At 37.9% G+C, this 13,959-nt stretch overlaps 1 protein-coding gene across 2 annotated transcripts in view; it reads right to left on the minus strand.

Annotated features, from left to right (window-relative positions):
* Window positions 1-13,959, minus strand: part of TMC7 (transmembrane channel like 7) — a 184,928-nt gene that overhangs the window by 46,796 nt on the left and 124,173 nt on the right. For both annotated transcript variants that reach the window (XM_053694931.1, XM_053694930.1), the window contains 2 exons: window positions 7,027-7,210; window positions 5,671-5,801 (listed from right to left, as the gene is read on the minus strand). In XM_053694931.1, the coding sequence (XP_053550906.1) occupies window positions 5,671-5,801; window positions 7,027-7,210 (315 nt within the window). The remainder of the gene's footprint in view (window positions 1-5,670; window positions 5,802-7,026; window positions 7,211-13,959) is intronic.

Genomic DNA, 13,959 nt, shown 5'->3' on the forward strand with positions numbered 1-13,959 from the left:
GCCTCCAGGCTGGCTTGGTTTGAGAAGTATTACCCTCTTGCTTAGAGGGTGTAGAATTTGAGGCTGGTCCGTTTCTGCGAAAGGGACTTTTTAGCCTTAAAAGACCTATGCAGAGGAAGGGCGTGGCCCTTTCCCCCAGTGATGTCTGAAATAATCTCTTTCAAGTCAGGGCCAAACAGTGTTTTACCCTTGAAAGGGATGTTAAGCAAAAGCGCTCTGCGCGCCACGATAGCAAACCCTGAATTATTCGCCGCTAATCTAGCTAATTGCAAAGCGGCGTCTAAAATAAAAAAGAGTTAGCCAATTTAAGAGCTTGAACTCTGTCCAAAACCTCCTCGTACGAAGATTCTTTATTGAGCGACTTTTCTAGTTCTTCGAACCAGAAACACGCAGCTGTAGTGACAGGAACAATGCATTAAATTGGTTGTAGAAGGTAACCTTGCTGAACAAACATCTTTTTAAGCAAACCCTCTAACCTTTAATCCATAGGATCTTGAAAGCACAACTATCTTCTATATGAATAGAAGTGCGTTTGTTTAGAGTAGAAACCGCCCCCTCGACCTTGGGGACTGTATGCTATAAGTCCTTTCTGGGGTCGACTATAGGAACTAATTTCTTAAATATAGGGGGAGGACAAAAGGTATGCCGGGCCTTTCCCACTCCTTATTTACTATGTCCGCCACCCGCTTGGGTATAGGAAAAACATCGGGGGGCACCGGAACCTCTAGGAACTTGTCCATCTTACCTAATTTCTCTGGAATGACCAAATTGTCACAATCATCCAGAGTAGATAATACCTCCTTAAGTAGTGCGTGGAGATGTTGAAATTTAAATTTAAAAGTTACAATATCAGGTTCTGCTTGTTGAGAAATTTTCCCTGAATCTGAAATTTCTCCCTCAGACAAAACCTCCCTCCTGGCCCCTTCAGATAGGTGTGAGGGTATGTCAGAACAGATATCATCAGCGTCCTCTTGCTCTTCAGTGTTTAAAACAGAGCAATCACGCTTTCTCTGATAAGTAAGCATTTTGGAAAAAAATGCATGCAATAGAATTATCCATTACAGCCATTAATTGTTGTATGGTAATAAGTATTGGCGCACTAGATGTACTAGGGGCCTCTTGTGTGGGCAAAACTGGTGTAGACACAGAAGGGGATGATGCAGTACCATGCTTACTCCCCTCATTAGAGGAATCATCTTGGGAAATATCATATCTATGGCATTATTATCCCTACTTTGTTTGGACATTATGACACAAATATATCACATATATTTAAATGGGGAGACACATTGGCTTTCATACATATAGAACATCGTTATCTGATGGTTCAGACATGTTAAACAGGCTTAAACTTGTCAACAAAGCACAAAAAACGTTTTACAATAAAACCGTTACTGTCCCTTTAAATTTCAAACTGAACACACTTTATTACTGAATATGTGAAAAAGTATGAAGGAATTGTTCAAATTTCACCAAAATTTCACCACAGTAACTTAAAGCCTTAAAAGTATTGCACACCAAATTTGAAAGCTTTAACCCTTAAAATAACGGAACCGGAGCCGTTTTTACATTTAACCCCTATACAGTCCCAGGTATCTGCTTTGCTGAGACCCAACCAAGCCCAGAGGGGAATACGATACCAAATGATGCCTTCTATAATCTTTTTCAGTGGTTCTTAGCTCCTCACACATGCATCTGCATGCCATGCTTTCCAAAAACAACTGCGCATTAGAGGCGCGAAAATGAGGCTCTGTCTATGACTAGAAAAGGCCCCCAGTGAAAAAGGTGTCCAATACAGTGCCTGCCGTTTTTATTAAAACAATCCCCAAGATTTAGCAACTATTAAAAGTAATAATCTGCCAAATATACTTAGTAAAGTAATCGTTTTAGCCCAGAAAAATGTCTACCAGTTTTTTTAAGCCCTAATGAAGCCCTTTATTCTTTTACTTAAACTAAGAAAATGGCTTACCGGTTCCCATAGGGAAAATGACAGCTTCCAGCATTACCGAGTCTTGTTAGAAATGTGTCATACCTCAAGCAGCAAAAGTCTGCTCACTGTTTCCCCCAACTGAAGTTAATTCCTCTCAACAGTCCTGTGTGGAAACAGCCATCGATTTTAGTAACGGTTGCTAAAATCATTTTCCTCTTACAAACAGAAATCTTCATCTCTTTCCTGTTTCAGAGTAAATAGTACATACCAGCACTATTTTAAAATAACAAACTCTTGATTGAAGAATAAAAACTACATTTAAACACCAAAAAACTCTAAGCCATCTCCGTGGAGATGTTGCCTGTACAACGGCAAAGAGAATGACTGGGGAAGGCGGAGCCTAGGAGGGATCATGTGACCAGCTTTGCTGGGCTCTTTGCCATTTCCTGTTGGGGAAGAGAATATCCCACAAGTAAGGATGACGCCGTGGACCGGACACACCTATGTTGGAGAAATAAATATTTTAATTTGTGAGATCAGATCGATATAAACCACCCAGCCACGATGGACGTTTTTAGTTGGAAGTGAAGCAATCTGACTCAAGCAAGCACTAGCATTAGTACTTTACTTACCAGCACTGACTATAACTTATTTGGGGATGCAGACCCACCTCGCCTGTGTGACTCGCAACCTCCACAGCTCTACCACACGTGTCTACGCAGATATGCTGCTGCAGTGCTGTTTCTAACTGCGCACTCACAGTCAACATTTTGTGCACGGGGGTGGATGAAGCAGGAGGCTAAGCTGTCTGGTGACAGGGTGATCATTAATATGTGGACCGGAGTCATCCACACCCGGTCCACATATTTCAGGTGCAGGGGCTCCCATCTGCCTATATGCCAGGCTAGGACTTCACTTGTCACTTTCCGGCTGAACGCTCCTTCCTTCCACAGTTCCACGATGGTTATTAGTTGATGACCCATTGAGAGTGCCACCCCGACCCTCCTCCCGGATCTTCCACCATTACCAACAATATTTTTGAGTACCCCCAACTGGTCTGCCAAGTACCCCCAGGGGTACACGTACCACAGGTTGGGAACCGCTGAGCTAAGGGATCAGGAAGGGGTGGGGGGTTGGTCTTGGGGGGGGGGGAAGCTACACTACAAAAAAGGGCATTTTTTTTTTTTAAAAAAGGCACATTTGTTGCTAAACTGGGTACTGGCAGACAGCTGCCAGTACCCAAGATGGCGCCCATTAAGGCAGAGGGGGAGGGTTAGAGAGCTGTTTGGTGGGGGATCAGTGAGGTTGGGGACTAAGGGGGGATCCTACACAGCAGCATATGTAAATATGCCAAAAAAAACAAAAAAAAAGCCCAAATATAGCTTTTATTTTAGTACTGGCAGAGTTTCTGCCAGTACTTAAGATGGCGGGGACAATTGTGGGGTGGGGGAGGGAAGAGAGCTGTTTGGGAGGGATCAGGGGGTCTCATGTTTCAGGTGGGAGGCTGAGCTCTACACTAAAGCTAAAATTAACCCTGCAAGCTACATAATTAACCCCTTCACTGCTAGCCATAATACACGTGTGAAATGCAGCGGCATTTGGCGGCCTTCTAATTACCAAAAAGCAACGCCAAAGCCATATATGTCTGCTATTTCTGAACAAAGGGGATCCCAGAGAAGCATTTACAACCATTTGTGCCATAATTGCACAAGCTGTTTGTAAATGATTTCAGTGAGAAACCTAAAATTGTGAAAAATTTTACGTTGTTTTTAATTTAATCGCATTTGGCGGTGAAATGGTGGCATGAAATATACCAAAATTGGCCTAGATCAATACTTGGGGTTGTCTACTACACTACACTAAAGCTAAAAGTATCCCTAAAAGCTCCCTACATGCTCCATAATTAACCCCTTCACTGCTGGGCATAATACACGTGTAGTGCGCAGTGGCATTTAGCAGCCTTCTAATTACTAAAAAGCAACGCCAAAGCCATATATGTCTGCTATTTCTGAACAAAGGGGATCCCAGAGAAGCATTTACAACCATTTAAGCCATAATTGCACAAGCTGTTTGTAAATAATTTCAGTGAGAAACCAAAAGTTTGTGAAAAAATTAGTAAAAAAGTGAACGATTTTTTGTATTTAATCGCATTTGGCGGTGAAATGGTGGCATGAAATATACCAAAATGGGCCTAGATGAATACTTTGGGATGTCTACTAAAAAAATATATATACATGTCAATGGATATTCAGGGATTCCTGAAAGATATTAGTGTTCTAATGTAACTAGCGCTAATTTTGAAAAAAAAAGTGGTCTGGAAATAGCAAAGTGCTACTTGTATTTATGGCCCTATAACTTACAAAAAAAGCAAAGAACATATAAACATTGGGTATTTCTAAACTCAGGACACAATTTAGAAACTATTTAGTACAGTGTTTTTTGGTGGTTGTAGATGTGTAACAGATTTTGGGGGTCAAAGTTAGAAAAAGTGTGTTTTTTTAAATTTTTTCCTCATATTTTATAATTTTTTTTATAGTAAATTATAAGATATGATGAAAATAATGGTATCTTTAGAAAGTCCATTTAATGGCGAGAAAAACGGTATATAATATGTGTGGGTACAGTAAATGAGTAAGAGGAAAATTACAGCTAAACACAAACACGGCAGAAATGTAAAAATAGCCTTGGTCCCAAACGGACAGAAAATGGAAAAGTGCTGTGGTCATTAAGGGGTTAAGCAACTTTCTAATTTACTCCTATTCTCAATTTTTCTTCGTTCTCTTGCTTTTTTTATTTGAAAAAGAAGGCATCTAAGCTATTTTTTTGTTTCAGAACCATGGAAAGCACTTGTTTATTGGTGGATGAATTTATCCACCAATCAGCAAGAACAACCCAGGTTGTTAACCAAAAATGGGCCGGCATCTAAACTTACATTCTTGCATTTCAAGTAAAGATACCAAGAGAATGAAGAAAATTTGATAATAGGAGTAAATTAGAAAGTTGCTTAAAATTGCATGCTCTATCTGAATCCCAAAAGAAAAAAATTGGGTTCAGTGTCCCTTTAAAAGTTCTTCAGCTCACCAGAGTAAGTGCGCTGTGAGCAGTTATCATTTGCATATTGTCCTCTCCATGGTGAAATAACAGCCAATAAACATCATAAGTTCACACTTTGCTTTACTGTAGAATCTGAACATAAACTTGCTACATTTCATAGTAAAACTCCAAACACAAGCCTTCTGAATGAAGTTCTTCTACAATAAAAGCTGCCGCTACTGAGGAAAATGAGAGGTAAAATGTCTTCCTTTTTACACAGAGATGTTTGTCATATTTTCTAGTCAGCTTTTTACAGGTATACTGCATCACTATCTAGTGATTCACCATTTGGGTAGCATGTCCCTTTAATGTCTATATGTCTGTGACATGTCAGTAACCTCATTGTTGTAATGATATAAAAATTTTGCTAGACAAGATTATACAGGCAATAAAGGCACAGTTTGCACCACTGAAAACATTTGAAAAAAAGAAAAAATGATTTTCAAAGCATGATATGAACAACCTGATATATGTTTAGCTTCAGCCCAGATTCTAAGACTTTAGTTGATTTTTACTGGCTTAGAGCCACTTATGTTTTTGCAGCCTTATTCATGCTTCTCTTGGGGAAGGAAGAAATGACATCACATAATTTGAGTTTTAGATAGAAGCTTTAGTAAAAAAAAAAAAAACATAATAGATTTGCTTACTATGCAATGCCAAGCCCAACGGGTATGCAGGCCACAACAAGGCCAATCAACAGTATGATCAAGAAGAAGAAATTTGAGCTTGAAGCCCTGAATGGACGAGTTGAAGGTTTACAATTCTCCATTAGGGTAACCTGGAAGGAAATTAAAAACTGTATTGAGACTGTTGGTGATTCTGCTAAATCAGAGAATGCAACTTCATAAATAGTTATTTAAATAATGTAAGCATTACCCACAAAATACAGTTCACTTATAGTTTTATACATTTTGGAATGGTGACATCATGCAGATACTGTAGGCAGAGATAACAGGTTTGTCTGTTTTAACTGAGGGGCAGTATTTAATTTCATAAGGTCACAAATATACTAGCACTTAAAGCCCAGTGTTTAAAATTACTCTTAAAAACATGGGCGCTTTAAAGGGACAGTCAACCATAGAATTGTTATTGTTTAAAAGATAGATAATCCCTTTATTACCCATTCCCCAGTTTTGCATAACCAACACAGTTATATTAATGTACTTTTTACCTTTGTGATTACCTTGTATCTAGGAACCTTCTTCCAGCCCCCTGATCACATGACTGTGACTGTTTATTATCTATTGTCTTAAATTTAGCATTGTTTTGTGCTAAATCTTAAATAACCCCCTGTGCCTGAACACAGTGTTATCTATATGGCCCACGTGTACTTTCTGTCTCTTTGTGTTGAAAAGAGATTTAAAAAGCCTGTGATAAGAGGCAGCCCTCAAAGGCTTAGAAATTAGCATATGAGCCTACCTATGTTAAGTTTAAACTAAGAATACCAAGAGAAAAAAACAAATTTGATGATAAAAGTAAATTGGAAAGTCAATTAAAATTAAAAGTCCTATCTGAATAATGAAAGTTTAATTTATACTTGACTGTCCCTTTAAGTCATTAAACTTTACAATTACGCTTCTTTTATAAAACATTTACCTTTTTGTTACTGTAAACTTACCGCATCTCCTTCAGTATTGAGCAGATCAATGACGAATCTGGCTTCCTCCAATCGCTGTGTGCCCCCTTTGGTGTCCAGCTCGTGAGGCACACAAGGATTGGAGGAAGCCGGATCGTCATTGATATACTAAATACTGAAGGAGATGCGGGTGGAGGATCGGCAGTAAGTTTACCATAACAAAAAGGTATTTAAAAAAAAAAGCGTCTTTATCCACTTTGACTTAAAGTGCCCATGTTTTTAAGAGTATTTTTACATTATTTTTTTTTTTATTCAATTTTACATTTAGAATTTAATTTCAGTGCCACTAATTATCTATATGTGTTCCTATGTCTTAATTTATGTCCTCTCAAATAAATGTATACATTACCTGTGATACCAAACATACCTTTTTAATATAAAAGACAAGGACATACTTGATTGTTGCAATGGCAGGGAGTAAAGGTGAATAGAATGTTCCTATCCAGCAGATTGTCTGCCCGTACACAATCTGTAGAACGTTCTCAGGAATCTGGAATTCCTGCTGACCAAGCCATTTAGCTGGTTTCCATGAGGAGTATGTGACAACCAGTCTGTAGAGAAACATTATCATTAATTAGCTGTTATGAAGACAACTCAACCAAATCATTGACATATTATATACCATTAAATGGGCTATGACACTGCATGTCTGTTCTAAATGTTCTGAACTGGTCAAAATAGCAGATGGGAAAGTACGACAACCTTGTCCTAAACAATAACGTATTAACTTCATGGCTGCAGTAGCAGAAAAAAAAAAAAAGACGCCAGCCTTGGAAATTAGATAGCACTTACTGTAATCTCATATGCCAAAGTTGCACTCATCAAACCAAAACTTGTTAATTAAAGTGACCAAACAGAAACTTCCCCACACTCCTTCACAAAGGTACGCTCGTCTGTTGTCCTGTTTTACGCAAAAAAGCTATAGAGATAACTGGATATGACTAATACATAAAAAGGGCGAGCAGCACTAGGTGAATGATGCTACTTACAGGGACAATGTGCACCAATGTTCATATAACTGCATGTAATAGACACTACTATAAAGAAGAATATGCACAGATATTGATCTAAAAATCCAGCATAAAATCTTTTAAAAAAGGTACTTAGAAGCTCCCAGTTTAGCACAGTTGATGAGGTTAGGTGGGGACACCCAGTTAAAGGGGCTGGGAAAGCAGAAAGAGCAGACACTCCCCCTTCCCTGCATATGAAAAGGCAGATTACACAAACTGGAATCTGCAGACTTGGGTCTACATCTGATAATTGGGAGCTTGGTTAGGAGTCTGAAAATCAGCACAGAGTTATTAAATATAAGTAAAACTATATATTGTTACAAAAACACTCCCAGATGGGCTATATAAAGGGATTGTCTACACAACATTTGTGCAAAGAAAAATCTAGTGTACAATGTCTCTTTAAATGAGCCACAGAATAAATAAATTATGGTTATTAACACCGAATCGTCCTTTATCTGGAAGCTAAACCAAAAGATCTCCCAGACAAGCTATGATTATTATGTTATTATATTGCCACCTTTCCTGGTAAGCCAGCTAGAGATAAAGCACAAACGTTTACTGTGAAGTTGTGATATTTTATAAAGGCATGTTTTACATAAATCAACTGTTGATGAAGTTAAAGGGACAGTAGAGTCAAAATAACTTTTATGATTCAGATAGGGCATGCCATTTTAAGCAACTTTCCAATTGACTTTTATCATTAAATGTACTTTGTTCCCTTGGTGGTATTTTTGAAAAGCTAAACCTAGCTGGGCTCAAACTGATTTCTAAACCGCTGAAAACTGCCTCTTAGCTCAGAGCATTTTAAAAGTTTTTCACAGTTAGACAGTACTTGTTCATGCGTGTCATATAGATATCATTGTGCTCACTCCCGTAGAATTATTTAGGAGTCTGCACTGATTGACTAAACTGCATGTATGTCAAAAGCACTGAGATAAGGGGGCAGTCTGCAGAGGCGTAGATACAAGATAATCACAGAGGTAAAACATATATTAATATAACTATGTTTATGCAAAACTGGGGAATGGGTAATAAAGGGATTATCTATCTTTTTAAACAATAAAAATTCTGGTGTAGACTGTCCCTTTAACTTGTCACTTAAAAATGCCTCCTTAACGTTCAAGATGAGTTAACACACCATGAAAGTTTTCATAATTAGCCGTGCAAGGAAAAAGTAAAGATATAATTTGTATTTGCTTCCCACAACTAAATCGATGAACGACACACAGCTATGCATACAAGTACATCAATTAATGGATTATTCTAGTGTAAAAATAGAATATATTTTACTTTTATATTATTAAAGCATTTTAATTTCTAAACAAATTCCCTTATTCTACCATGTGTTTAACTCATTCAAAAGGGTTTAGCACATAGGGCCTCATTTCCCTCAACAGCAAAACTTTATTGTGTTTGTGTCAAAATACATTGACAGTCCAAAGTTATCATACAGTCATTTCTATTGAGAAAAAGAAAAGATTGATATATTGTATGCTCCAGCAGTCAGCATTGGACAGGGATCAATTACAAAGACGTCTCCTGAAGATGCTCAGACTAATCTCATAGGTTTGTGGTATATGTTGGTGTCTTAACTTCTTAATCTGTATTTAAAAGGGACAGTCTACCCCAGAATTGTTTTTGTTTAAAAAGACAGATAATCCCTTTATTACCCATTCCCCAGTTTTGCATAAGCAACACAGTTCTATTAATATACTTGTTACCTCTGTGGTTAACTTGTATCTAAGCCTCTGCAGACTGCCCTCTTATTTAAGTTCTTTTGACAGACTTGCATTTTAGCCAATCAGTGCTGACTCCTAGGTTACTCTACGGGCATGAGCACAATATGATCTATATGTGACACATGAACTCACTCCCTCTAGTTGTGAAAAAATGTCAAAATGCATTCAGATAAGAGGCAGCCTTCAAGGGCTATGAAATTAGCACATGAGCCTACTTAAGTTTAGCTTTAAACTAAGAATTACTAGAGAACAAAGCAAAATTGATGATAAAAGTAAATTGGAAAGTTGTTTAAAATTACATGCCCTATATGAATCATGAAAGTTTATTTTTGACTAGACTATCCCTTTAACGACTGAGGACGTGCCAGGCTAGTCCTACAAAGAGTGGTCGTTAAGGACGCGTCTGGCACGTCCTCAGTGTTTTCAAGCGGTGGAAGCGATCGTGATCGCTTCCAGATGCTTTCAGGGTATTGCAGTGATGCCTCAATATTGAGGCATCCTGCAATATCCTTTTGGGTGGGAGCCATAGCAGGGAGGCGGGTGGGCAGCCCATCACTGGAGGCAGTTTCGGCACCCGCTACAGTAAGGCAAATAAATGTATGGGAAGGAAGGAGAGGGAGGGGGTAATAATGCTGGGAAAGGGATCTGGGAGGGGGGAGGGTATTGAGGGGGGTCAGCTACACTACAGAAAAATTCAAATTTTTTTTGCAAACTGGGTACTGCCAGTACCCAATATGGCGGCAAATAGGTAGAGGGGGAGGAGGGAAGAGAGCTGTTTGAGGGGGTCAGGGAGGGATCAGGGGGTGGGATGTGTCAGGTGGGAGGCTGATCTCTACACTAAAGCTAAAATTAATCCTACAAGCTACCTAATTAACCCCTTCACTGCTGGGCATAATACAAGTGTGGTGTGCAGCGGCATTGAGCGGCCTTCTAATTAACAAAAAGCAATGCCAAAGCCATATATGTCTGCTATTTCTGAACAAAGGGGATGCCAGTTAAGCATTTACAACCATTTGTGCCATAATTGCACAAGCTGTTTGTAAATAATTTCAGTGAGAAACCTAAATTTAGTGAAAAAGTTACCAATTTTTTTTATTTGATCGCATTTGGCGGTGAAATGGTGGCATGAAATATACCAAAATGAGCCTAGATCAATACTTTGGGTTGTCTACTAAAAAAATATATACATGTGAAGGGTTATTCAGGGATTCCTCACAGATATCAGTGTTACAATGTAACTATCGCTAATTGTGAAAAGAAAAATGGTTTGGAAATAGCAAAGTGCTACTTGTACTTATTGCCCTATAACTTGCAAAAAAAGCAAAGAACATGTAAACATTGGGTATTTCTAAACTCAGGACAAAATTTAGAACTATTTAGCATGGGTGTTTTTTGTTGATTGTAGATGTGTAACAGATTTTAGGGGTCAAAGTTAGAAAAAGTGCATTTTTTTAAAAAAAAATTCATCATATTTTATAATATAATTTTTTTACAGTAAATTATAAGATATGATGAAAATAATGGTATCTTTAAAAAGCCCTTTTAATGGAAAGAAAATGGTATATAATATGTGTGGGTACAGTAAATGAGTAAGAAGAAAATCACAGCTAAACACAAACACTGCAGAAATAAAAAAATAGCTCTGGTCCTTAACGGTAAGAAAATTGAAAAATGGTCTGGTCCCTAAGGGGTTAATAAAGGAATTTTGCTAAAAAAATGTCAAGATTGCTGAAGTATCTGTCTTTTAGTGGAGTTACTATCTCCACACATCTATTTTATTAAAGGGATATGAAACCTAAAAATGTTCTTTTATGACACAGAGCATACAAGTTTAGATAACTTTCCAATTTACTTATATTATCTAATTTTCTTCATTCAATTGGCATCCTTTGTTGAATAAGCAGCAATGCACTACTGGAAGCTAGCTGAACACAATGGGCGAGCCAATAACAATGAGGCATACATAACAGCCACCAATCAGCACCTCCTGAGCCTACCTAGGTATCATTTTCAACAAAGGATACAAAGAAAACAAAACAAATTAGATAATAGAAGTAAATTGGAAAGTTGATTAAAATCAAGTTCTACCTGAATCATGAAAGTAAAAAAATTGGGTTTCATCCCTTTAAGTAAAATTGATAAATATTCTTAGGGGTCTGAAAACTTTATTTTAATTATTTTTTTAATAGAATGTGAAATTAAAGAGAGGTTTTAACGCCTAGTAAAAGAACACAATTTCTTCATAAAATGGTGGAGAATTTTATTTCCATACTAGAAATTCCCTTTAAAGGGACATTGAACACTAAACAAATGCTAGATAGAAGTATGCAGTAAAGAAAAGATTAGTCTGAGAATAACATGTAGATGTATTTTTTAAAGGTTCATTAGCTGTTTAAATAGTGACAGAAACATAATTTATGTAAGAACTTACCTGATAAATTCATTTCTTTCATATTAGCAAGAGTCCATGAGCTAGTGACGTATGGGATATATATTCCTACCAGGAGGGGCAAAGTTTCCCAAACCTCAAAATGCCTATAAATACACCCCTCACCACACCCACAAATCAGTTTAACGAATAGCCAAGAAGTGGGGTGATAAGAAAAAAGTGTGAAGCATAAAAATAAGGAATTGGAATAATTGTGCTTTATACAAAAAAATCATAACCACCACAAAAAAGGGTGGGCCTCATGGACTCTTGCTAATATGAAAGAAATTAATTTATCAGGTAAGTTCTTACATAAATTATGTTTTCTTTCATGTAATTAGCAAGAGTCCATGAGCTAGTGACGTATGGGATAATGACTACCCAAGATGTGGATCTTCCACGCAAGAGTCACTAGAGAGGGAGGGATAAAATAAAGACAGCCAATTCCGCTGAAAAAAATCCACACCCAAAAATAAAGTTTAAATCTTATAAAGAAAAAAACTGAAAATATAAGCAGAAGATTCAAACTGAAACAGCTGCCTGAAGTACTTTTCTACCAAAGACAGCTTCAGAAGAAGAAAACACATCAAAATGGTAGAATTTAGTAAAAGTATGCAAAGAAGACCAAGTTGCTGCTTTGCAAATCTGATCAACCGAAGCTTCATTCCTAAACGCCCAGGAAGTAGAAACTGACCTAGTAGAATGAGCTGTAATCCTTTGAGGCGGAGTTCTACCCGACTCGACATAAGCATGATGAATTAAAGATTTCAACCAAGATGCCAAAGAAATGGCAGAGGCCTTCTGACCTGTCCTAGAACCGGAAAAGATAACAAATAGACTAGAAGTCTTTCGAAAATTCTTAGTAGCTTCAACATAATATTTCAAAGCTCTAACTACATCCAAAGAATGCAATGATTTCTCCTTAGAATTTTTAGGATTAGGACATAATGAAGGAACCACAATTTCTCTACTAATGTTGTTGGAATTCACAACCTTAGGTAAAAATTTAAAAGAAGTTCGCAACACCGCCTTATCCTGGTGAAAAATCAGAAAAGGAGACTGACAAGAAAGAGCAGATAATTCAGAAACTCTTCTGGCAGAAGAGATGGCCAAAAGGAACAAAACTTTCCAAGAAAGTAATTTAATGTCCAATGAATGCATAGGTTCAAACGGAGGAGCTTGAAGAGCCCCCAGAACCAAATTCAAACTCCAAGGAGGAGAAATTGACTGAATGACAGGTTTTATACGAACCAAAGCTTGTACAAAACAATGAATATCAGGAAGATTAGCAATCTTTCTGTGAAAAAGAACAGAAAGAGCAGAGATTTGTCCTTTCAAGGAACTTGCAGACAAACCTTTATCCAAACCATCCTGAAGAAACTGTAATATTCTCGGAATTCTAAAAGAATGCCAGGAAAAATGATGAGAAAGACACCAAGAAATATAAGTCTTCCAGACTCTATAATATATCTCCCTAGATACAGATTTACGAGCCTGTAACATAGTATTAATCACAGAGTCAGAGAAACTTCTTTGACTAAGAATCAAGCGTTCAATCTCCATACCTTTAAATTTAAGGATTTGAGATCCTGATGGAAAAAAGGACCTTGCGACAGAAGGTCTGGCCTTAACGGAAGAGTCCACGGTTGGCAAGAGGCCATCCGGACAAGATCCGCATACCAAAACCTGTGAGGCCATGCTGGAGCTACCAGCAGAACAAGCGAGCATTCCTTCAGAATCTTGGAGATTACTCTTGGAAGAAGAACTAGAGGCGGAAAGATATAGGCAGGATGATACTTCCAAGGAAGTGACAATGCATCCACTGCTTCCGCTTGAGGATCCCTGGATCTGGACAGATACCTGGGAAGTTTCTTGTTTAGATGAGAGGCCATCAGATCTATTTCTGGAAGTCCCCACCTTTGAACAATCTGAAGAAATACCTCTGGGTGAAGAGACCATTCGCCCGGATGTAACGTTTGGCGACTGAGATAATCCGCTTCCCAATTGTCTATACCTGGGATATGAACCGCAGAAACTAGACAGGAGCTGGATTCCGCCCATACCAGAATTCGAGATACTTCTTTCATAGCCAGAGGACTGTGAGTCCCTCCTTGATGATT

The sequence above is a fragment of the Bombina bombina genome, chromosome 11, assembly GCF_027579735.1.
Source record: "Bombina bombina isolate aBomBom1 chromosome 11, aBomBom1.pri, whole genome shotgun sequence".
NCBI classification, from domain to species: Eukaryota; Metazoa; Chordata; class Amphibia; order Anura; family Bombinatoridae; genus Bombina; species Bombina bombina.